This window comes from Ziziphus jujuba, chromosome 10, assembly GCF_031755915.1.
Source record: "Ziziphus jujuba cultivar Dongzao chromosome 10, ASM3175591v1".
Taxonomy (NCBI): Eukaryota; Viridiplantae; Streptophyta; class Magnoliopsida; order Rosales; family Rhamnaceae; genus Ziziphus; species Ziziphus jujuba.
This window is the reverse complement of record NC_083388.1, coordinates 17,887,615-17,912,494: the sequence shown is the minus strand read 5'-3', so window position 1 is coordinate 17,912,494 and position 24,880 is coordinate 17,887,615. Positions and strand designations below refer to the sequence as shown.

At 33.8% G+C, this 24,880-nt stretch overlaps 2 protein-coding genes across 5 annotated transcripts; one reads left to right on the top strand and one right to left on the bottom strand.

Moving 5' to 3' along the window:
- The first annotated feature begins 12,783 nt into the window (after nt 1–12,783).
- On the top strand, nt 12,784–17,936 carry LOC107411481 (inactive receptor-like serine/threonine-protein kinase At2g40270). 4 transcript variants are annotated; one of them, XM_016019076.4, is made up of 10 exons: nt 12,784–12,963; nt 13,190–13,290; nt 13,426–13,567; nt 14,149–14,220; nt 14,381–14,524; nt 14,608–14,748; nt 15,422–15,972; nt 16,123–16,313; nt 16,405–16,537; nt 17,071–17,936. In XM_016019076.4, the coding sequence occupies exons 2-10, from the start codon at nt 13,212–13,214 to the stop codon at nt 17,664–17,666; spliced, it is 2,049 nt and encodes a 682-aa protein (XP_015874562.3). In that variant the 5' UTR covers nt 12,784–12,963; nt 13,190–13,211; the 3' UTR covers nt 17,667–17,936. The 4 variants fall into 4 exon arrangements, with proteins under 4 accessions (XP_015874562.3, XP_060667872.1, XP_015874563.3 ...); XM_060811889.1 differs by having other exon boundaries at nt 12,784–13,055; XM_016019077.4 differs by having other exon boundaries at nt 12,784–13,290.
- Nucleotides 17,937–18,384: 448 nt separating this feature from the next.
- LOC107411508 (ethylene-overproduction protein 1) lies at nt 18,385–22,868 on the bottom strand. Its single transcript, XM_016019106.4, has 4 exons — nt 20,514–22,868; nt 19,800–20,091; nt 19,412–19,721; nt 18,385–19,117 (listed from the first exon to the last, which is right to left on the bottom strand). The coding sequence occupies exons 1-4, from the start codon at nt 22,475–22,477 to the stop codon at nt 18,891–18,893; spliced, it is 2,793 nt and encodes a 930-aa protein (XP_015874592.2). The 5' UTR covers nt 22,478–22,868; the 3' UTR covers nt 18,385–18,890.
- Nucleotides 22,869–24,880: the final 2,012 nt, after the last annotated feature.

The window sequence follows — 24,880 nt, the reverse complement described above, 5'->3', positions numbered from 1 at the left end:
ATTATCCCAAGTATAATGCCCTCCAATGAAGCCTAAGTCCACTTCGGCCACATCTTGAATAAAATCTTTCAAGTGAAGTTTTCTTCTCCAGATATTACGGCCCCAAACTTTTCAAAGCTATCAATGATCTCATTCAGGTGGCCGAATAAGAGCCAAGGTCTATTCAAATCTAATAAGCAGTCCTTCATCATATTCCAGAAAATTTTCTTTTCTCTGTTGTAAGGTGTTCCGTGACACGCTACTAATTGCCATAAAGATTTGCCTTCAGCATCACATACATCTCCACAAATAATTCTCTCATTACTCTAGGCAATCTTTAAATTAGAATCACCTGACCACATGAGGCAGAGACCCCCAGCAGAGCCTTTAGCCTCAATTATTTCAGCATTAAGGAAACCTAAAATTCCACCGACCTTTTCCAAAAGTTTCCTGCCACCTTTAGCTTCACACAGAAAAGCACAAGAAGGGTTGGAAATTCTTACATGGTTTTTGACACTTGAATTACCTCTGGATGATCCAAGCCCCGACAATTACACAAAAGTATCTTCATGGCCGTGGGGGGGCTTGTTTAGGCCCGTCTCCTCGGCCTACTGAAAATCCAATTGTCTTTTAGAGGAAGAGCTTGAGGCTCCTATCCTGGATTGGCTTGGTTCTTAGGGATGCCTAGTCCTTCGTCGCGCTTCTCTTTTCCAAGACCATGTGCGTCGACCTCGTTCTGGGCTGGGGTGTTTTTTCCAAGTCCTCGGTGTGGCATGACCATCCCTGCCTTCCTCACTCTGAGTTTGAATTGTAACCTCTTCATAAATGGGAGCCAACTCATCCCTTCCTGCCCTGACAGACTCCAAAGAGCTCGCTCTCTTGTATGTCTAAGGTGCAGAATCATTAATGTCTTCCCATATCTCCTGCTTCGGGGATGTTGTTTGGATATGTCTGTCTTCAATAATTCGTTCACTTATGGGTTCTGCAATTCTCAAATAGCTTCTTAAGGGTCCAGATGGAGAATAGGGAGGTGGTCGCTTACAAGCTTTAACTGAGGCTTCTGTTTCTTCCTGAATTATTTTGACACCTGAGACCTTTTTTGAAGACAAAGGGTTCATTCCAAAGGCTTCAAAAGTCTGAGACAATTGGGCCTATACTTCTTTTATCTTCTCTTTTGCACAAGGCAATTACTTGTAAAAAATTAGCAGCCCAATCACTAAGGCCCATAACACTAAAACAAGGTTTTTTAATCTTATGGAATACTGCTGCTTGTAACTCTTTTTCCTTCTTTAGCTCTAGGTTTCTCAGAGTAAGACTCAGAGCTTCTAATCCAGGGCACAAGGCTCTAACCTTGTCATAATCTTCTTTCTGCTTATTTCAGCTCTGGCTGCTGCTGCTCTTTCCATTTTCCTCGAGTTCTGAAAAATGTTGGTGTAGAGTGTTCTTTAGCCTGAGCTTGTTGGGAACCACAACACCTTTTGAATTCACAGATCTGAAATTGTTGCTTAGCTGGCATGGTTCATTGACACCAACCGGGGTTTGTTAAACCGCATGTTTCCCTGCATCTCTGATCTTAGCCAGGGACCATAGAGTAGGGCCTTCGAATCGGTCGCCGATGTGATTGTTGCTGGAGAGCCGAATGAGCACTTGCCAGTGGTGTGAGAGAGTCGTCCACATTTATAGCAAAAATCACTAAGCTATTCAAACTTAAATTGAATTCAGGGGTCTGCACCTACAGGTCTTTCCAGAAAGAAACCTACTGGGATTGGGTTGTCCACGTCTATATCAATCCTGAGGCGGAGGTATCTTTGTGCCACTATGCTTTTCTTGTTAACTGACTCCTTCGAAACATTGCCCAGCCGTTCACCAATCAAAAGTGTGGTATCCTCATGGAGGTACATGGGAGGGATGCCATGTATTTGGACTGTGAAGGTGGAGAGTCGAAAGGAAATCTCAAAAAGAGTTAAGGACCCTGGCCATTCTTTAAGGACAAAATGAGCACCATTGAAGGACCATGGTCGATTCTTGAAAATCCTCTCTTTGTCTTCTGAAGATTCGAAGGAAAATTTGAAGACATTTTCCTCAAGTTTTTCGATGCGAACCTTACCCTTCAAATTCCAAGTTTTTAAAGCAATTTCATTGATTGTGAACCTGCGGAAGTTTCTGGTGGTTAGGGCTTTCCCCACCAAGACTCTATTGTTCACCTGTTCTTCTGAGTTTGGATTGGAAATGAGTGAAAGGGATTTGAGCGATTCGTCTAAAAGGATGACGAGAGTCTGTTTCTGATCCATTTGAAACTGGATCTGTATCAACTATGAAGAGGGAAAGCACATTCAGAAAAGACACCAGACAAATAGATAAGGAGATCGAAGCGTCCCTGGGAGGAAAAGGATGGCAGATCTACTTAGATCTCCATGGAAAATGCGACGATTGAATATCGGCTTTTGTCAACTATAAGGTGTGTTATAAAAGTAATTTGAGTTGGCACATAGGAGAGAGGGTGACATGCATTAAATGATGCATAAACGGCAATGATTACATGTCTAAAAATTGGAAACTAAATTTGAATTATGACAAGCTTGAGGGGTTGTAATCGATTTTTTTTTCCCTTACATTTATAATTTATAGAAAGTCTAATAACCAAATTATTAAACTAAACAAACTACATATAATTTGAAAAAAAAAAGAAGAGAGAGAGAGAGACCAAAAAAAGAAAACCTATACCTTTGGGGTAGTGTCAATTTAGTCCGTACATTTTATATTTTGGCAATTAAATCCCTGTACTCTGATAAAGTGTCAAATAAGTCCTTTTGTGTATTATTTTTATTTTATTTTATATAAAGGACATACTTTGACATCTAAGCACCACATTAGATATGATGTGGCATGAAATTGCCAACCGTATAAGACTTTCTTCCATTCCATTCCATATTATTCCCTCTTCCTTACTTCCCTTTTGGCGGTGTCTTCCTAACTCTATAACTTCAACACCAATTTTGAATTCAAAATTTTCAAAGAAATTCTCCTCTCAACCATAGGGACCAACTCAAACATTCCTTTTTCTTAAAATTCAAATCATATACCAAATATATTTTGTCAACTCGATATATATTTATATGTTATATAAATTGCAAAAAAATAAAAATAAAAAATCTAGTCATCACGCACCCGTGCAATCTGCTTGTTGTCTAGCTCATTCTACATCACCCCTATTTAGGCTTAGTTTGGTAATAATTTTAAGAGTTTTAGAATTATTGTCAAAAATATTTTAAGCACTTAGATGTTTGATAAAAATATAACAAGGTTGATTATTTGTGAAGTTTGATAGCTATATAGTAACTTTTAGAATCAGATTCTAGTATGATTTTAAAAATTCAATTTTTTTATAATCAAAATAAATAAATTTAAATGCTTAAAATATCCTTAATTAATTAATATAATATAATATTATATTTATCTTTTATTCTATCAAGTAATCATATTCAAATTAAAATATTATAATAACAACTCAAAATAAAAATTCTAATAAAAAGTACAAAAATTATTGATAATTTATTATATAATATTTAATTTTAGTATAAAAATATCATAACATAATTACATATAAATTATTGTATTTTAAAAAAAAAAAACTTATATATGCCATGTTCATTTTAGTAATTTCCAAATTTTGTGAATAATCAAATTTGAATATCTAATTATTGCTGTAACTAACTCTTCTTTGGGTTCATATAATATATATCGTAGTGGATTTCAAAAAATTTTCAAGGGGCACACATTATAAAATAGTGTAAATTGTTTTCAATTTTTATTTTGGAGAGATACAATCATAGCATGATATAATTAATTAAACTAAATAGAATATTCACAAACAAAGTCCGGTAAAGATAATACTTTTTTCCTTTTTTGTGGAATAAATAGAATTTTGGTTGTAAGAATTATGAGTCCTCAAAGATGGATGTAACATCCCATCCTAAAAAATACCTGAAATTTTAAAATTTTGATTGATTTTGACCAACTAGATAGTTTGTGGATCCCATATTTGACTTTTTATAGGATCAAATTTTAGTTTGATCAGTACCATTGCGTCGAGCACGTTGATACGAGTTTATAGATTGTTAGAATGCTAAATTTTGAATTACGAATAAAAAGTTATGGTTCTGCAAACTCTTTAACATCAGTTTTATATCAATACTCAAATTAATTATAAATTTTTGTCTGTTAGTAATCCTAAACTCTAAATAAATGTTAAAAAAAGGTGTGCCTAACAGGGAACAAATCTTAAAATATCTATTTTATCTTCCAAACTCAACAAATCTCTTTCCAAATCCACGGGTCCAAACTGGGTCTGCCTGAACCTGTTTAACACGCAATTGGTTCATCGTCGTTTTCTCAAATTTTGGCCATCATCTATCTACATACACCAGCCACACACATTACCCACCTCGTAGCAAACAAGCAACCAAGCCCGTGGTGGCTGTTTGGCATTTTCTGACCAGTTGACCATTTTTCGGCCATTTCAGCCTGACCAATATTCCTTTCCCCCCTTTTTTGGACTCTCAGAATCCATTTTCATGCTCCATTCATCAAAATTCCTCATGGTTTGAGAGATCTATCAATGAGAGTTTTGGTCAAGTTTTATGATAATTTTTTCTACCACCGGTTACACTTTTGGACCGAGGTGAACATATCATGTATTCCTTATCTTTTGGGCTTTCTATTGATATAAACTTTGTAAATTTTGGACATCATTTTGTAAAAATTTTTCATTTTTGGGTCAATTAGTTAATACCGACTAAAATTGGATTGTGTTTGGATGAAAATTAATCAAATTGGACAAAATTGAAGTTATATTTATGTAGTTAGATATTAACAGAACCCATTGGAAGGTTTAATTTCATAAAATTGGCCTTTGGGTGAAAAATCTCAATTTTGAATGTCGAATCCTAAAGGTTTATAGTATAATTGGACTGTTTGATATCCACTTTATGTAATTTTATAGTTGTATAAATTATTTTAATATATTTGGTACACATTAATATTTTTGGTTTAGTTGCTGGAGCTTGAAAAATATTTTATTATAGTATAAGCACATGTATTGAATCTGGAGGTGACCATGCCAAAAAACAGGAGTGAGCATCAACGGTATCTATAAGTTGTTATATTTTTAAATAGTTTTAGATATGCTTGTACAATATAAGGTTTGGTTATTATATATATATATATATATATATCGTTTGATTTAAATGTTTATTTTATGCATATATAAATATCTACTTTTACATATATATGTTATTATTTTATGTGATTTTTGACAAGATTTTAAATGGTTTCCAATTCTATTGAGTTTATAATGGACTTGTGGATCATGGTATTTAAATATCTTGATATTTAAGTTGAGGTTTTAATCATTTTAAAAATTAATTAATTTTGAGAAAAATATTGGAAATTATATTTTTTAAGCATATTTAAGTGTTTTATAATTTTATGTGCTTAAAAAATTATTTATGATGATAAATAATTTACTGTAATATTATAGTTTTGACATGAAATAATGATTTGAAATTTTTGAGATATTTAATCAAATAGTTGTATTTGAATATTAAATTATGTTTTATGATACAATATTATTTGCAAATGTATGATCTTATAAAGATTGTTTTATGGATATTGTATTGTTTATTTTTAATTGGTCTACCATATTGTACCTGTGTTTTGGATCAGTATTATATTATAGTGTGCATGTTTGCCACGATACCTGTAGTACGCTAAGGGTCGTGAGGTTGGATTCATCCCATAGGTTCATTATTGTTATGTTGTCTTTCGTATACTAAAGGTCATGAAGTTGTGGTTCATCTCACAAGTTTATATTGCCATGACGCTTTTAAGATGCTAAGGGTCGTGAGATGGATTTATCCCATAAGTTTCATTTCTTTTATCCAACAAGTTTCATTTCTTTTACTGTCCGGTGGTGTTCTAGGACACCATGCACAACTTGACAATGCTGGGTATATTGTATGATACATTGTTTATGTTTCTTGTTATATTATTGTTTTTTTTTTTTTATATATATTTATGATTTTTACTGCACTTTTATAATTATTTTGTAAAATAATGTTTATATTATTTTATACTCAATATTTATATCATGATTAATCCAGTTTATAATATTTTAATAATCATTCACTTTATATTATTAGAGCATTGGTTGTGTGATATTGATTTAGGGTACAAGTTTAAGTTTTGTGAAATGATTTTAAACAGGAAACCTTTTAAAAAGGTGGAACGAGAGATTGAGAGAAAGATTTATAATAAAATATTATTTTTCTATTATACTATGCCATCAATGATATTTTTATCTCATGTTTTATTTATTTTAAATTAGTTCCTCCAGGTCCAACAATTAGCTGACAATTTACTTTGCGCATCACCTATTATCCTATGATACCCATGGTAGCAGTAACACTTATCTTTCTTTCCCTATTTATTTTTATATTTCTAGATTTATCTGAATCGGTTATACTTTTAAATTTTACAATACTCTTAGAATGCTCTAATTTGAAAATTGGATACAGTAATAACTCTATTATGTATGTACAGTTATGCCTATAATCTGATGGATTGTAGTTGTAGATCATAGTTGTGGATTTATATATTGTTGTTGTTTTATATTTATATTGAGGTATCATTTATTATAGCATATGTTGTTTGTCTGTAGTTTAAGTGAAATTTCATTGAATATTCTCTAGAGATTGCTCAGTGAAATTTTATTAGGCTAGACTATTCGAGAGATTCTGAAAGGGATCTCGGGAAAGGTTCTGTCAATGGAATAAAAAAATTGATAAGATTAGTAAGCAGTCTCACATCATTTGAAAAGTAATTGGTGAAATAACATATATGTGTAAGCACTTTTCTTACTAGTATAATATTTTTTGTGCATGCAAGTAGTTCTTGGGTAAGAACAAAATTAGAAGCTTAATGCTCCAAAATGAACAATATTATATTAGTAAATTTTGATCATAATATTGATTATTATTATTATTATTATTATTATTTGTGAAAAGAAAAATAAAATGAGCAATTTTTGTGAAAAAAAGGATTATTATGTAGGCACTGAAGCAATAGAAAAAAAAACAGAAAAAAGAAGAAAGTGATTGAATGAAATAGCACAATCCAATAATAAACCTATCCCTCATTGGTTAAAATTCTCCAATATGAGATGTATTAGATGGTGAGATCCATTGTAACACCCCATCTACTGGTAACCCACTTTGTTATTTTATTAATATTGTCTCCAATTTATCTACTCTACTCTAAATGGTATAGAGTTTTTGTTTAAACTTCCTACAAGATCACACATCTTATAATTGCTCCAACCAGAGTATGCTTAACTCCATAGTTCTTTCAAACTTTAAAAGCTAACTATTTTGAAAAAGGCTTCTGTTGTTAAAATAGTGACATTAATTTTTCACACTCGGGTGGTATAGAAATACGAATTGATCTTGTCCTTTTTTACTTTGCATCTTTAAGAACTCATAGATCTGTCTCTAATTTATCCACTAGCTTAAGATGATACAAGGTTTTTGTTTAGACTTATAGGATTGCTTATGCTAAAGCACGTTTTACCTGATAGTTCTTTAAACCCTAAAACTAACTACTCTAAAAAGACATATTTTGTTAGAAGAGTAACTATTTTTATATTTGAATATTACTGTTTCACACTCGGACAATGTGAGAATGCTCACTGATTTTGCTCATTCTTACTTTGCATCCTTCATGGCTCACAGGTCTTACAATAATTCATCTCCTAACTACTCATTTACCTTACCCCTTATTGCCTCACATCCTTTAGAGCTCATAGATTTTGCAATCTACCTGTTTTGGGATCCATCATTTTTGCTGGCACATTTTTGGCTAGGTACAAGCTCTTATAGAATCTGTAATATTACATCAATTGGCGTATTACTCTTTTATTCCACTGCTATTTTCCTTAATTTATCTACCGGCACTTCATACGATATAAGATTTTTGTTCAGATTTCTTAGAGAGTCACCTATTCTTTGGATTGCTCCCATTGAAGCACTGCTAATCCTAGAGTCCTTTTGAACTTTAAAATCAACTGCTCTGAAAAAAATCTATTATTAAAAAAGTAAATATTTTTACATTTGAACCATTACCATTTTATATCCAAGCGATATGGAAATGCTCTTTGTATGAATACCAAAAGTAGTAATTTTCATCTCCTTTTTATTAACATAAATAATCGACACTCAACTCAAAATGCAAAGATGTAAAGTATAATTTTTCTTCTTCTGTTTTTTTTTTTTTTTTTTTTTTTAAAAATTTTAATTTTATTTTATTTAAGTAATAAAAATGTTGGAAAGGTAAATATTGGTGTATTTGCTGCATTCCTTAGTCGTGGACTCTTCCATAGTTACTAAGAATTTGAGAAGGTATGACCATTGAGCTTCTAAATTCAAACATTCTATTAGTGTTTATGTTTGACTTTTGTTGTTCGAACATATTAATTAGATTGTTCAATTTTTCAGTCACAATGTGTCAAACGTGATATGATTAATTACATGTTATACTTTTTTTTTTTTTTTTTGGGTTAAATGATTATATAGTGTACTAAATAAGAAAAATTTATGAAATGAGCTATGTAATGAGATATTGGTATAGAACTAGAATCACCATTTGAAATAAATAATTGTTCCTAAGTCTTAGATTTCATTTGATATAATTTTTCAAAAGTTGAAAGTAGAATGACAACGGAGCAAAACGGGTCAGAGTGGCCTTCATTGCTCCTTGTCTATTTATTTTTCCCTGCTTCATCTCGTTCCCCATTTATTTTGAGCCAGTGTGGGGTGGGGATTTCCCATTAGCCCATAAAAATTAAAAAAATAAATAAATAAATAAATCAATTTTAAAATATATTTTTTATTTTTAACATAAAAATACATATTATACAAATACAATATATATGAATATATTATATAAATATAATATTTATAAAACATGATTTTATAATAAAGTATAAAAATATATTTAAACTATAATAAAATATATTTAAATATAATTATATTTATACTGGATGGGGACTACAATCCTCGTCCCTGACAACCTTGTCCTGTTCCCCATCCTATTCCTCGCTTTAATCAAGAATGGAACCCTCACCCCTATTATGAGGAGTTCCAGTGGATTAAGTTAAACAAGGATTTTTGTCATTTTTAATTAGAAGCAGTTTTGAGGCTAGAAGGTGTGTTAATCTTTTATTTCGTCTCTTTATTTTGTTGGTCACGTGGGCTTGGTATTGGGCCTAGGCTGATCATAAGCCTAATGGATCACCAATTAGAGTTGATAGGGATGAGATACCAAAATAGACCCACCAGAAAACATGTACTATATGCGGAACCAAAAAGAAAATGAGAACCATGGCCATCTCTCTATGCACTTCTGAAAAAACGTAACAAGCATGTGCATGTGCATGTCAGCATGCATAGTCTGCAATTAAAAAAAACAAAGGACAATAATTGAGACAGATTGGCTGCCATTCCCAAAAAAAAAAAAAGTAGCCAAGAGTACAATGACCGCGTCCACTGGGCCCACAAAACTAACATGACCCAATTTCTGGGTCAACCCAGCATCTGCCTACAGACCTGCAAGTTAGGGTTAGGGTTGAATTACCATTACACATTTTATCCCAACTACCAAAAGCCTTATATTGCCTCTAAGCTATCATTTTTTTTTTTTTGTCATTTTAGTTCAATTATATATTTTCAACAGAAAAATTTGATGAAATTAACCACATACAACTTATATAAATACTGTTTTAACTTTTATTTCATTTATAACCGGTGCTTATCTATAATTTTACCAAATTAATTTAACAAAATCGTATAATTGGACTAATATGACCAAGAACATGATATTTCAAGTGTTTGTAATTTTGGAGACCAAGAACATTTCAAGTTTTTGTAATTTTGGAGGTGGAGCAAAACATGTGAAGGTTGAAGGTGGTAAAATATGTATTTAACCTTATAAGCCCACAAAACTAACATTGCCGCTTCGATGTCGCTAATGAAATAGGTCGTACAACATTTTCCATTCAATCCAGTAGGTTAAGTTGTCTATTTTTAGCTTTTTTTTGGTTAAGAAAAAAAAAAAAAAACAAAAAAATTAGAGACCAACCAAGGCCCACTTCAGGTCACGAGTCCGATTCCATTAAGAAACAACACCTAGAAAAAGTTGCATGAGCAATTCTAAAAATTATTATAAATGTGGTCCATATCAGACTTAGCCCCTCGCTCTGTATTGATCTGATCAATAGGTCCGACCATTGAGCCGCTTTTGGGCATTTCTTATGTCATACTCATATTTACTTTGAAGAGCTTTTGCTAAATTCCAAATTAAACTTTCCATTCTGCACTAATTACAGCATAAAAAAAAATATACAAATTGACGAATCTGATAAACATAATTGCAGGGTGGTTTGTGTGTGTGTGTGTGTGTGTGTTTTTTTTTATTTTTTATTTTTTGATGTGGAATCTATCAAATAATCAACTATCTAATTATTGGTATTTCATCACTAATGTTAACATATAACCATTTCTTAAATTTTGTTGCTGTTCCAGAGAGAAAAAGACAAGTCAGCAATTTAAGGCTTTTTTCCTTCTTCTTCACCTTTTTTTTTTTTGAAGACTACAATTTAAGGTTATCCCCAATAAGAAAAACATGCTTCATCAAGGTCCCCATCATTAAGCGAAAGAACAACTAACAAAAAGCTTTATAGTCCCCAGCACAATCTTTGTTTTGGAAGTAAAACCTTAAAAAGATATGCACCACCATACTCTACCCTACTATAATCATATTCATAGAAGATTATATTTCTTTATCTCCATCTTCTTTATCATAACTACATATTACACCCCTCTATATATATATATATATATATATATATATATATATATATATATATAATATGATAAGAGCTTTATAAAAAAGATTATGAAATACAATATATAAATTTATCAGATCTATATAATTTTTTAAACTGTATATGGTTACTTTTTGTATATATTTTATAATTTTTTTTTCTACTATATCAAAATTATATATATATATATATATAAAAGATTATGCAATTTAAAATAAAAAGTTATTGATTTATTAAATATTCAAGATAACCAATATAAAATTAAAATTATCTTTCCAATTAATAAAACATCCCATATGACATTTTATATTATCGTACCATATATTATAAACAAAATAGTTTTTCAGAAAAAAATTATATGTGTCCAAATCTCACAACTTAACTTCCACGCCATGACTCTTTTTGTGTGCGAAACCAACCCCATTAATTATCAATGTCACACTGCATGACGTACTCAGATACTATTTTAATTAAGTCTGCAGCTTCACTCAATAATTAAAAAAAAAAAAAAAAAATTAAACAGAGTACTACTGTTGGTACACATGGCATACACATAAGTGGGTCTGGGATATTATTGTCATGATGACGAAGAAGATGATTGAGAGCCCACCTTCCTGAACTTGACAAATTGGTATGAATCATTGTATTTGATCATATAAAATAATACAACAATGATGAGCCACAATCCACTATTTTGTTAATGGGGTTGCCTTGTGCAGGCCGTAACTCTATTATTCCTTTTTTTTAATTAACTCTACTAATTTTAGCTATGGGTTCTTTTTTGTTTTTTGGTAAATTATGAGTTCTTTTTTGTTGGGCCATTGGAATGTGTGCCTGTTCAATTTTTTACATTTATAAGAAAATAAGATTTGATATATGATCATTTTGAAACAGTTTTTATAAGATTTATAAAATGGTAGTAAATGGATGAATTGTATATAGCCAACTAACATACAATTTATTATATATATACGAGGCTTACAACTGTACATGCAACCGATCAAGCTGCTATGTATGAACTCAAAATTTACTGTTCAAATACCATGATAAATTATTATGTATTTCTGAAAGTTTAAACGATAGAGAATATACTATCATCGTTAATAATCAAATTTGAGAACAATTTTTAGTTTTTAAAAATTTTAAAAAATTGTGTCACCTATACATTTGAGAACAAAAATGGTGGTCCGGTCATCTGTTTTTAGTCAGTATATGTTTCATTTGCTTGCTTTTGAAAACAAGAAAAACGCAAGTTTTAAATGCATACCAAAACCATATTAAATTCTTTTGAGATGAATGTCTATGAATTTATTTTTTCTTTCTATTTTTGTATGTATATATATATATATATATATAAGGAAATTATTTGGACCACATGTGGCCATGTGTATGATCTCTGTATAAAATGGTCAATGGAAGTGGCTTAAACATGTGTAAAGAACATTAGGCACCCAAAAAAAAAAAAATACTACATATTCCCCAAATACTTGAATTATTTTCCCGCAGAAAAATATTGAATTATATATTATTTTCATCAATCATTGTCAAATATATATATATATATATATACATATATATTATCAAACTAATCAAACTGAAAACGTTCATCAAATGGCACATGCCAACTCTCATGAGAGAGATCAGATATCGTCAAAGCCATCAAATTTCAGTATATGTGTTTGGTTTTTTTTTTTTAAGTACGTCAAAATGGGTTCAAAAAAATACAAAGAAGAATAATACGGTAACATAATTTTTCTTAAAAAAGAAAAGAAAAAGAAAAAAGGAAAAGCACGCGCGAAGCACGTGGCTTTGATAGGACGGTGCTATAAATATATATATATATATATATATATGGAAAATGGGTTTAGTAAGCTGGTCGCTACAAGACAAGAAGCAAATCCTACAAGACAAGAAGCAAATCCATGAGCATTACTATTTACTGGATTTGCCGCCAACCCAATAACCCATTTTATCAAAACCGGGTCGTAGCCTGTGCTTGACACTTTAACTTTGACCGCCACCACCCAATATTTCGGTGGTTTGAATCGGTAAGTTTTTTGGGGTTTTCATAATGATTTAAAGCATGTGGGATATAAAAACACCGATTCACCGATTTCATTCCACGCGCTTTCTTTCTTCGGTTCGTGTCTAAATTTTTGGTTTCAGACTCCAAAACTCTCTCTATCTCCAGCTGCTTGTATATGTATAGTGTAGTACTCCAGAAATATTGATTTTATTTATTTTTTTGGGTGTGGAAATGGATGAACGGTGGAGATTTGATCGGCTGCAACACAGAATGGTGATGGGGGTGGTGATCGTATGGCTGTTGTGGTTTCACCATAACCTGAGTTTATGTTTGTCTCTCAACGATGAAGGTCCGTACGAGCTCTGCATGTCCGTATAGTTGTTGTTATTGTTGTTCAAAGTGGCTTTTTTTTTTTTTTTTTTTTTGAATGGGAAATGAAAATGGCCGTAAAAGGGTGTTGTGATATGGCTTTGTTTGGATGCAGGTTTAGCTTTGTTGAGCTTCCGGGAGAGGGTGGTTCAGGACCCATATGGGGTTTTATTGAACTGGAATAACGATGGCGAGGACGACATTGATCCGTGTTCGTGGTTCGGCGTTGAATGCTCTGATGGAAAAGTGGTGGTCCTGTATGTTATTAATCTTTAGTTTTTCATTTATTTATTTTATTTGGTGTCTCGTATAATTGTTCTGCAGAAGAAAAATGTTTCCAAAACTCTAACCAAACAATGCCTTAATGTGTTTGTCACTGTATGTTTAACATTTATATGTAATTAATTTGTTAGTGTTTGCGAGATGAAATTAGTACTGCATTTTTCTGTAAAAAGATTGAAATTAGTGATTGTCTATTGTCAATGTATTATTAATTTGTTGTAAATCTTGCTTTCCTTCTCAATAGTATCTCATAATTTGTCCTATTTTATATGAAATTGATTTTTACCGCAGTGTAATTTCGAAAACACCAATTTGCTCTTGCATATGGAGAATGTTCCAAACTGCAGTTATTTGTCAACCTAACATCTTTTGCAAAATAATTAAAGGAATGCTTAATTATGCTTTATGCAAGGGAAATTCTAATAAATGTTTATATTGGAGAACAGTAACTATTGTTTTTTATGGTTCATTGAAGTTAGTTTTTTTATTTGTCACTATTATTGTTGGAGAACTTTATTTTGCAATCCTGAAGTTAGATTTTTTGACCATCTTGCAGAAATTTGAAGGATCTTTGTCTTGGAGGAACGTTGGCACCAGAAATTGGAAAGCTGGTTTATATAAAATCTATGTAAGCTTTATTTGACCACAACAACCCTTCCTCTATATTACTATTATCTTATTATTAGCTCCATTCTTTCATGAATTGGGGGAAAAAAAAAAAAGGAAGAAAGAAAAGAAATTCACTTTATTTCTTTGCTTTGGTTGAATCTGGTGCTTCTTTGTTCTAGCATTTTACGCAACAATTCTTTTTCTGGAAACATTCCAAAAGAGATGGGAGAATTGAAGGAGCTAGAGGTTTTGGACTTGGGATACAATAACTTCAGTGGATCATTTCCCTCTGATCTCAGCAATAATCTGTTCTTGACTACCCTGTAATTTCATTCTTTCAAACTTTTCACAATAGTTTATATTTTTTTTACAAGTTTCTAAGCAAATCTAGTGATTCTTCTTGCAGTTTACTCGACAACAACAGGTTCCTTGATACTTCATCTCCTGAATTCTATGAGCTTAAGAAACATTCTGAATTTCAAGTAGACAAGGCCAAGCAGAGAGATGTTACTTTGACTTCCTCTTGGAAAAGCAGATCAATCATTCGGTAAACATGCGAAATGAGCATGAACATTTTCTTATTCCTTAAAAATATAACTTGGAAAAAGTGAGGAGGCAATGATTCAAGGGTTAAAGGATGATTTGTGTCGAATTGGTGTTACCATGTTGCGTTTAAACATTGCTAATTTCAAAAAAGAAAGAAAAAACCAACGTAATTGAAGCAACATTGAAATCAACTTTGGAAAAACTTATGTGGGAAGAATTATAATTACTGCCTATTTGAAACTTTGGCAACTGGAATTTTAATTAGAATCGGATTAAAAGATGAGAGAGCTTTGGAAAAGAGAGATAGAAGTTGGAGGTTCCTGCTGTGCACTTTAAAACATTCATGTTAGTATTTTTATTAGAGGCATCAGGTAATAAATTATGGGCCAAAATGGGAGAAATAAAATTTAATCTTCCAAACAAGTACTATTTTCTTGTAACAACTGAAAACTGTTTCTGTTTTACTGACACTTGCAATGATAGTGACTTGGTTCCAAAAGTTAGATTAGGGAGATTCTGTACCTTTTGGCATTTCACAAGTTTTCTCCAGAAAGTTATTTTGTTTTAGTTTTTCTTTTAGTCCTGTTGTATATATTTGCTTTGTTTTAGTTATTTTTAGTCCTGTTGCATATATTTGCCTCCTCTAATCATTCATGTGATCTTTCATATGTTAGGAAAACAGCCAGACTTCGAGATGTAGCCTACCGTAGGTTTCTGCAGGTATTGAATAAGCCAAACTCATCCAGAGCCAAAAGAAATAACGAAAAGGGTCATTTATCACCATCGACATCCCCTTCACTTTCTCCCTCTTCCTCACCATCATCTTCACCCTCACCCTCTGATTCACCACTCTCGTTGTCACCATTATCAGATTCACCTTCACCATCTCCTATTGAATCATCAAGATCTTCCCCAGTAGCTTCTCCCCCCAGTATCTTCCTGACTCCTTCACCTTCACCTTTGATTAAACCAACTAAAAGCTCTTCTGCTCCAGCAAATCCACCACTTGTTATTCCTGGACCAACAGAGTCTCATAGTCAGTTGGTTAAAGATAGATCGAAGCCAAACCATCGTGTACTTCTTATTTGGACAGGAGTCATTGGTGGTGCTTTATTCATTTTAGTTACAGTCATTGCCATTGTCTTCTTCCGAAGTAGTGAAGTTGTTACTGTGAAGCCATGGGCAACAGGTTTAAGTGGGCAGCTGCAGAAAGCATTTGTAACAGGTAGTTGTTCTTTCGGACATGGATAATTGCTTCCTGTTTCATCTACCTAATTGTGACCTTACAGGTCATAAATTGTCCCTAATCTAGATTATAATCTGCTTCAGTGTCATGACCATATCTAAGTACTCATTTTGAGGGTTCCCATTCCAGGTGTACCAAAGCTCAACCGATCAGAACTTGTAGCAGCCTGTGAAGATTTCAGTAATATAATTGGCTTTTTCTTGGGTGGCACAGTATACAAGGGAACTCTATCCAGTGGGGTTGAAATAGCTGTAACATCTAGTGCAGTGATATCTCGTGCAGACTGGTCAAAAAATTTGGAAGAACAGTTCAGAAAGAAGGTACATAACAGAACCAATTCTGATTTGTCTTTATGTGTTCAGTCTCACGGTTTGTAAATGTCACTTATGTTCTATAATTTTTATTTTCCAGATAGAAACATTGTCAAAAGTGAACCACAAGAATTTTGTGAACCTTATAGGATTTTGTGAAGATGACAAACCGTTCACAAGGATGATGGTTTTCGAGTATGCACCAAATGGAACATTGTTTGAACATCTACATGGTGAGCACCATAGTTATGAAGAACATAATTTTATGTTCTGTCTGTATAACATGTTTAACTTTGCCAAAATTCATTGCACTGTCATAGACCATCTCAAATTATCTGAAAAAGAATTACCAGTCATGCTCATTAAAACTTTCCCAGTTCTCAAGCTAAAGTTATAGTGGAAACTTTGGTTTTTATGATCCAAATATAGAGAGGATATTCCCCTTGTGTCACACTGCTGTATTTATGTATCTGCAATCATAGTTATGGCTTACTATCTTTCTCACTGTGGTTGTTCAAGAAGCATATGAATGTATTCTTTTAGAGTTAATATTGAGTAGCAGATGAACTGGTATACCATTGTCACGATAGTTGAAAATCATGCCGCATTACTGCAAAATTTGCCTAACAGCTGAGTATGATTGGGTTGCCTACTACAATGACAATTTTTGACATGTTCAGAAATACAAGGGACACCCACTTTGTAGTAAATGAAGCTTTACTTTTCCATGGTTCTGATAATATTGCATTAATTCTGTATTTTGCAGTGAAAGAAGCTGAACACTTGGACTGGGGAATGAGACTTCGTATAGCTATGGGCATGGCGTACTGTCTAGACTATATGCACCAACTGACTCCTCCTGCAGTCCATAAGGACCTCCATTCATCCTCTGTATACTTGACAGAAGATTATGCAGCCAAAATATCAGATTTTAGGTTTTGGAATGAAGTAACTGCAGCAAAGATGGCATCACCTACCATGAACAAGTTGGAAACATCACCAGCAGATATGGAAAGCAACATCTACAGCTTTGGAGTGATTTTGTTTGAAATGATAACAGGAAGGATTCCTTATTCTGAGAACAATTTCTCCCTTGCTAACTGGGCAACAGATTATCTGAAGGGGGAGCACCCCTTGAGTGAAATGGTGGATCCAACCTTGAAGTCTTTCCAAGAAGAAGAGCTTGAGAAACTAATTGAAGTAATAAAAGACTGTGTCCTTCCTGATCCAAAACAGAGACTGACAATGACAGAAATCACATCAAGGTTGAAAGAGATTACAGCTATGGATCCTCATGGTGCAACACCAAAATTATCTCCCCTTTGGTGGGCTGAACTTGAAATTATGTCTACAGAAAGCTAATTAATCCTTGCCTCTCTTCCAAATTTTTTTTATGACCATTTCATGTACCTACTTACAAGTTTTCTTCGAGTGTGTTGATTCTTTTTTTGGATTGTTTTTCCATTATAGCTGCAAAAGTGTATAGGGTAGATATGCTTGTATTTAATGCAAGATAGGGCACTGATATCTCTGTACATAACTGAGAAGGGGAGATGATATCTCTGGCTGTGGGAAGTTTATACTTTACCATGTTGAAATATAATTCTGAAACAAATAAAATGTTTTTGACTATTAGTTTCTAAAAGTTAAAATGTTGGGTGTCTCTCTCTGTCCATTCTTGTCTCAGCTTTATCCTCACAACCTCCAAAAGCATTCCATTTCCTATATCTTTTCCTATCTTCTTTAGAGGCATAGCATGTTTGGCATAAAATAAAAAGAGGCATACTATTGTTTAAAGCAATCAGATTCTTGATGAAAGTGGAATTTGAGAAAGAATACCATTTTGGACTTTCTTATGAGAATTTGATTCTGGGTCTGCCATACAGACTAAGCGAAAAAGATGAGCCTGTCTACCACCAGACATTTTTATTTTCTAAGACAGTGGCATCACTTTTGCTTGTTTGAATCTACAGGTCCACAATAACTGGAGACAATCACCCCAATCATAGGGGAGAGAATTTCCATGTTCTTCTGGCATGAAAAGGACTTTTAACCAGCACGAAAGAAAAGTGCAACTATATTGTAAAAACAAACAAGAGATTTGATTGTTTTTAAGGCTTTGTTCATGTACAAGAGGAATGGTAATCTAAATTGTAATTCTGACAAGATGCCTAAGGTGATGCTTATACAATTTTTAATTTACCATGGTATAAGTTACAACACAAAAAGCTACCTTCAATCCATGCTCCAGGTTGAACATAAGAATGCCGTGATTCTTTTGTGGCATAACCTCCTTTCACTAAAGTGGTCTAAAAGTTTGCTGGCAAACTGTTGATTTATCCCCATCCCATCTACAATGCCATATCTACATGCCAACTCCATGCTTCCTCCTTTTTTCCCAGACCCATTTCTTTCCCCTTGCTTGGCAACTTTGCCTGCCTGCCACCTTTACAACTTGATTTCTGGAACATTATTTTTAGATTAAGGAATGGAGTCCCCAAGATTTCATCCCTCAGCACTGGCCACAACAAATCCCACATCCCACATATTGATATGGAGAGCATCATAAATATGGTGAATTACTTGTCATTCATTAATAGCTGAATTGCGTGCTCGTTTATACAGATCAAGAGTGTCCGAGTGGTTGGGATCCAAGGCGAGAGCTGCTTGACAATCTTGTACAGCAGAAAAGACATCCCCCATGGAATCATAAAATGCAGCTCGAAGATGGAGCATCTGCAAGTCAGGCCTGAAAGCTATGGCCTTTGTAAGCTCCTCTACAGCTTCATGTTCCTTTTGGTCATCCATCAAGACTGGTGACATGCAATTTGGCATATTAATTCAATTTTGGGTTTACCAGATGACTTTTTTTAAATAACAATGATAGAAGAAATACGCAAGCATGCAACATGAATACCCTAGTAGAAGGGGGTGGAGAGGACATAGTCACCCCCTCAGGAACAGCCTAATAGCAAAGCTACAATTTTTTTGGACAAAGGTTCCAAGTTTGAATTACCCCCACCCCCATTATAACAAAAATTAAAAAAGCCAATAAAACGAACAGCTAACAAGACGGAACAAAAAAAGGGAGATAAGGATCAGATTACCTGCTGCCCTATATCTGTATGGATATGTTCTCAGTGGATCCAATTCTGATGCCATATCAAGATCATTTTTTGCCATCTCACGGTCGCAGTACTCTGACCGTTTCTCATAAGCTGATGCATTATTCTGTGCCTTCTCTATTAGCTTGGTCATCTCATCATATGCAGCTTTCCGTTGATTTTTTAAATGATAAACACGTGCCAACCCTTGATGAGCTCTTGTATGCTTAATGTCTAGGGCATTCATGTAGCATTCTGCTGCCAGATCCAGATTACTACAATCCACATAAATACTACCTAAATTGTTTAACGCCTGCAATATATCACAATGCAAGATCACAAAAGTGCATTGAATCATACCACCAAATAACAAAGCAGAGATAATTCTCACCTGTCCTTTCCTCAGACCATCTGAAGGACATTTAAGAGCTTCCTTCAGAAGTTCAATAACATGAGATGATGATTCAGAATCAAGATTCGAGTCTGCCAATGCATAAGCTATAAGGAAATAGGCTTCAAATGATCGCTGAATAGAAACAGACTTCTCAGCCCTAGAAAGAGCTTCTTCACGATTGCCAGTGTCATATAAAATCCATCCTTCATAGACCAGCCTTTCATGCTCAGAGCTAGAATGGTTTCTAGCCAACCTCAAACTGCGCATTGCGGCTTTCTGACAATTTAACCTAAGACATCCACATTTAACATGAAGTAGTCATGGCACTGAATGTACAATTCAAGAGATAACCCTTGTCATAGATTAACAATAGATATAGTTCATCTAACCAATATGCAAGCAATTAGAATGACGCAGATAAGGGATGATATATAATCCCCTCTTAGAAACACATATGAAGAATCAGATATGAGCAGATACGAGTTAACTAAGTTGTAGAAGAGAATTTTGGTTTCTACCAATTAGAACATGCAACTTAAGTGGGTCTCCGGAAAATCAGAAATAATACTTAAAATAGAAGTATGAGGAACTTCTGAAATGAGATAAGAACGTCAGGGCCCATAAATATAGATACATACATAAAACAACAACAACAACACAAACCGCAGTGGGTAAGATAGAAAGCTAAAACAATATTTGGAAAAAACTTACCGCAAAAGAAGAAGAGATTGCCTAAACCGCAAGAGGCTATTTACAGGATTATTTTCCAGCATCTGATGAATGATAGCCAGAGAGCCAATGTCATCGACAGAAGACCATCTCTCATAGAGGCACATCCAGCAATCAGCCTGACTCAGTTGTTGAACTCGATGGCTTAGGAGCTCAACCAAGTAATCCCCTCTAACCTTGCCGTGAAACATCATGTAATTGGGTTCTAAAGTTAATATGACACGGATATCTGTTAAAGCGCTTTCATAATCTTCCAGTGCAATGAAGAACCATGCCCGCAATTCGAGGGAGTCAGGTGAGAGCTTAAACCCAATTATTTTGTTAATCTCTGAAATGGCAGCCATAATTTGCTTCTCTTCCGCCTTGACAACAGCTCTAAATTTATATGGAAAAGAAAGTGTGGGATCCAATTCAGTGGCACTGCTTAAATCTTGAACCTTCTCCTTCCCTATGTTATAGAGAGAACGTTCTTGATACATCCACCCAGCTGGTCTATCCTTGGAGATGACGGAACACATCAACTTATAGGCTGAATATTGTTGCCCCTGATGGTGCTTAGCTCTTGCAATACCAGCAAATGAATAAACATGACCTGCCTTGGCAGCTTCCTCAAAACAACGTTGGGCATCGTTGAACTCTCTTCTGTCGAGCAAAATGCAACCCAATTGGTGCGTTGCAAGCGCCTTTTGCCACCTCTCCGTTGCACACTCTCCTAACCTCTCCAACAGCATCACGGTTGTGTTGTCGATCATGCTTTCCTCCATAGCCACCTGGCTAAGGAAATAATACAACAAGAAGGAAGCATGCCCCAACATGGCCAATCTCTCCCTAGTCTTGGAGCTACACAGAAATTTCATCACCTTCGGACTATACAGAGAATCTGGTAGCCCTCGCAGCAAAACCTGCAAGCAGAAAGCTACAAGAAGATTTGCCGTCTCCTCCAAACCATATTCAATAAGAACCAATGCATCCTCAACAGTACCAACAAATGAAGCCAAATGAGCATCACAGGCAGACTTCATCTCCTCACAACAGAATCTATTCGCAAAGGAAAGCAACTCCACAAGAACCTTTGGACCGAAAGAGTCCAACCTACCAGTCCTACTATACACCTCTACAGCTCTCATCCCTTCGGCAGAAATCCCATTATGAGAAAAATCAATGTTGATCATTTTCGACTCCTTGAAACTACCATACAGCATAGCATTAAATGGGCCTGAAAGAGCAGCTATTCTGTACCGGACACAATTGATTTCTTCATCACCAATGGAAAACGAAATATCACTTTCCTCCAAAAGCGAACAATCATTTTCCTTAAAGATCGGGACATTAATTGTCTCAGAAGAGTCAAAACCACATTGGCAACGATTACAATTTAAATTAGGATCATACCCATATACCAAAGCAGCCTTAGGACACTCAAGGATATGCCCACCACAATCCATGGACGAGACACCCACAAATTCATCCTCTCTCCTCTCGAACCTCAACCACGCAGAGAGCACAACCTTGGAATGCACATCCACAGCGTGTTGCCGAGCTGCACGGAGGCATCGGCGCAGCAGCTTCGGATCTCCGACGCCACGCAGGAGCGAGTACTGCTCGACGTACAAAGACGATTTCTGGGACTGCGATTTGCAACTCTCTAAGCGGCGATAGAAATCGGCCAAGGTATCGACGAAATCGACTGGCTTAAGGTAAGCATCTATGGTGGGCTCAAGGAGTTCAGTTGCAGGGAGTCCATAAGGTAGAAGTAGAAGAGCTTCAGCGACTGAGATTGAGTTGGCCGATTTGGGTTTTGAGTTTGACCCAAAAGATTTTATTAGGTGACTGTTAAGCTTAGCTTTGCTCGCTCCAACATGGGTTTTTCCGGTGGAAGCTTCGGGGGGACTAAAAGCGTGAACTTGAGCGCTCTTGAATCTGTCTAGGAGCTTAAGACCACGCATTTTTTTTATTTTTTATAATTTTACGGAGAAATATATATCCAATGCATATATAATTTCAAACAGTTTGAAATCAAAATTTCGAAGTTGAATAAAAATAGAGAGTAGTGAAGGAGAGGATGGTTTACCTCTGGCCTTGGAAAAAAAAAAAAAGAATTCGCCCAAGAGAGATAAAGGGCAATGGTAGTGAAGTAGAGTATTATTAAGCCAGTATAAGCATACAATATGGCGTTAGATTCTCGAGAAAATAAGAAAGGAAAATGCTTTTCGCATCTTTCTTGGACTTTCTTTCATGGGGAGGGGACAGATTCTTTAAGCAAGCAAAGCCCCTCCACCCCAAGGATTGAGTTTTTGGTTACCGGAAACCATTTCCAGTTGATTAGGTGGCTCACTCCAAATCAAAGAGTTTCAGTTCAAGTAACCCACTATCATTAACCACTCCATTTATGCCACGTACTCAATTTCTTGTAAAGTGGGACCCACTCAAGTGTGCCGGTCAACTCGTTATAATACAGTTTTTTTTTTTTTTTTTTTTTTTTCATCAGGCTATCTCAAGCCCAAAACTTTATTCGTTAAGCTATCTTCATTCTTAATTGCCAATTAAACTAATTACAGAGGTGGGTTAAGTTGAGATATTAATAAAAAATAAAAAACCACCATTTTTGTTTGTTTGTTGGCTTCTAATAAAATAAATAAGTAAATAAATTAAAAAGGTGGATTGAAATGATATTGCATATTAAGCAAAGGCATGAACATAGAGTAAGGTTGTGAATAACACTAACTAAAATTAGTTTGTGAGTCTTATCAAACACCTAACCTGCCCTTTAATCTAGGAGCAGCATTTTTCCTTGCCAACTTCTTCAATTTATAATTATTTTCCAAACTTTTAATCTATTATTTGCGTCCTCATTTGTAAAACGAGGTTAAAATAATTTTTCAATAAAAAAAACAAAGATGAGAAAAAACAATGAATTTGCTTACTAACTATTTTCAAAAAAAGAAAAATGTAAATAGTATCCAATTTAGAATTATATTCTTATTCAATTAGTTGAGAGATTCTTCAATATGTAATTACCAACAATGCGTTGGCTGTAAGTATAATATTTATTTTTAATTTCTTTTAAGAAAATTTTAATGTGGGATTCACTATCATATGTATAATTGCAACCACTAGTATTTAATCAGTCACTATTAGTAATAAGTAATAGTCTAAAAAATCGTATACGATTCTGCAATTTGTCACCAGGGAACAATGAGGGTCTCTAGTTCTAAAAACTTTGGAGACACAAAATCAAATCTAAATAATAAATGAATCTGTGCATATGCATGAATAAGTCAACATTGGAACCAAAAAATAAAAAATAAAAAATAAAAATAGTCTATGGATGAAAAAGGTTCATATGCACCAAATTATATGAATATGTTAGGAAATCAAAGCCTTAGATCTAAGTACACCTTTTAATAACTAAGATTGAATTGTAAATATATGGTGGTCTTTCTTCCACGAGGAGCTTTTGCCCTACAGTTGGATGACTAAAATATTACTCATTAAAAACCCAAAAAAAAAAAAGAAAAAAAAATGAAGTTAATAATTTAAAGAAAGCTAGAGGTTATTACAAGTTGTTGCCCTTATCTAGAAAAAAAACAATGATAGAACAAGAATATATACTCCCCCACCCTCTGCAACACCTACCCCACCATCTCCAACCAAAAAATTAAGAGAAGTAAAAAATTCCCCCCCCCCCCCCCCAAAAAAAAAAAAAAAAAAAAAAAGGAAAGAAAAGAAAGAAAGAAAAAGAAAAAGAATATATGCCAATCAGGGGTCTGAGTAGTATAATGCATAGTGCCAAGAAAATGTGATGGCATGTCAAGGAACCCATGTGACCATTCTGAACAGTTTGTTTCGTTTTATCAGTTTGCTTCTGATACTTACAAAGCCAATTTGCAAAATCTAAAGAAAACAACCAAACTCTGTTTTTAATCGAGGCTTCCTAAAATGCATACACGCAAGGATGATAAAATCAATATATGGAAGTAAGAAACCGTTTTCAATGTAATGTTAGTAATTTCTTAAAAGTAATTTATACGATTTAATATTGCATATATACACAACTTCATATAATAATTTCTTTACATCTTAATGTCACTTTGTTTCTTCATAAACTGAAAAAATGTATTAAATATTAAATGTGATTAATGTTTTAAATTAAAAATCTAATTAGACAAATAACAATCTAACAACTTTGATATATTAATAAGTTTTCAATATAATAATGTAATATTGGAATTAAGTTCTTTATATATCAAAACATGTTGAGATGAGAGAATAATTTTCTTATCCACATGGCTAATTTGGTTAAACAAGAGATGGTTATGTTGCAAGTGATAAGCCATTGGATGAACTAA

What these genes read in the sequence shown, in the direction of transcription:
- LOC107411481 (XM_016019077.4), top strand. Translation starts at nt 13,173, where the DNA reads ATGGATGAACGGTGGAGATTTGATCGGCTGCAACACAGAATGGTGATG. An exon ending in GATGGAAAAGTGGTGGTCCT is followed by an intron (nt 13,568 to 14,148) that starts GTATGTTATTAA and finishes ACCATCTTGCAG; the next exon opens with AAATTTGAAGGATCTTTGTC. An exon ending in ATTGTTTGAACATCTACATG is followed by an intron (nt 16,538 to 17,070) that starts GTGAGCACCATA and finishes TGTATTTTGCAG; the next exon opens with TGAAAGAAGCTGAACACTTG.
- LOC107411508 (XM_016019106.4), bottom strand. Translation starts at nt 22,477, where the DNA reads ATGCGTGGTCTTAAGCTCCTAGACAGATTCAAGAGCGCTCAAGTTCAC. An exon ending in CAATCTCTTCTTCTTTTGCG is followed by an intron (nt 20,092 to 20,513) that starts GTAAGTTTTTTC and finishes TGGATGTCTTAG; the next exon opens with GTTAAATTGTCAGAAAGCCG. An exon ending in ATACAGATATAGGGCAGCAG is followed by an intron (nt 19,118 to 19,411) that starts GTAATCTGATCC and finishes GCATGTCACCAG; the next exon opens with TCTTGATGGATGACCAAAAG.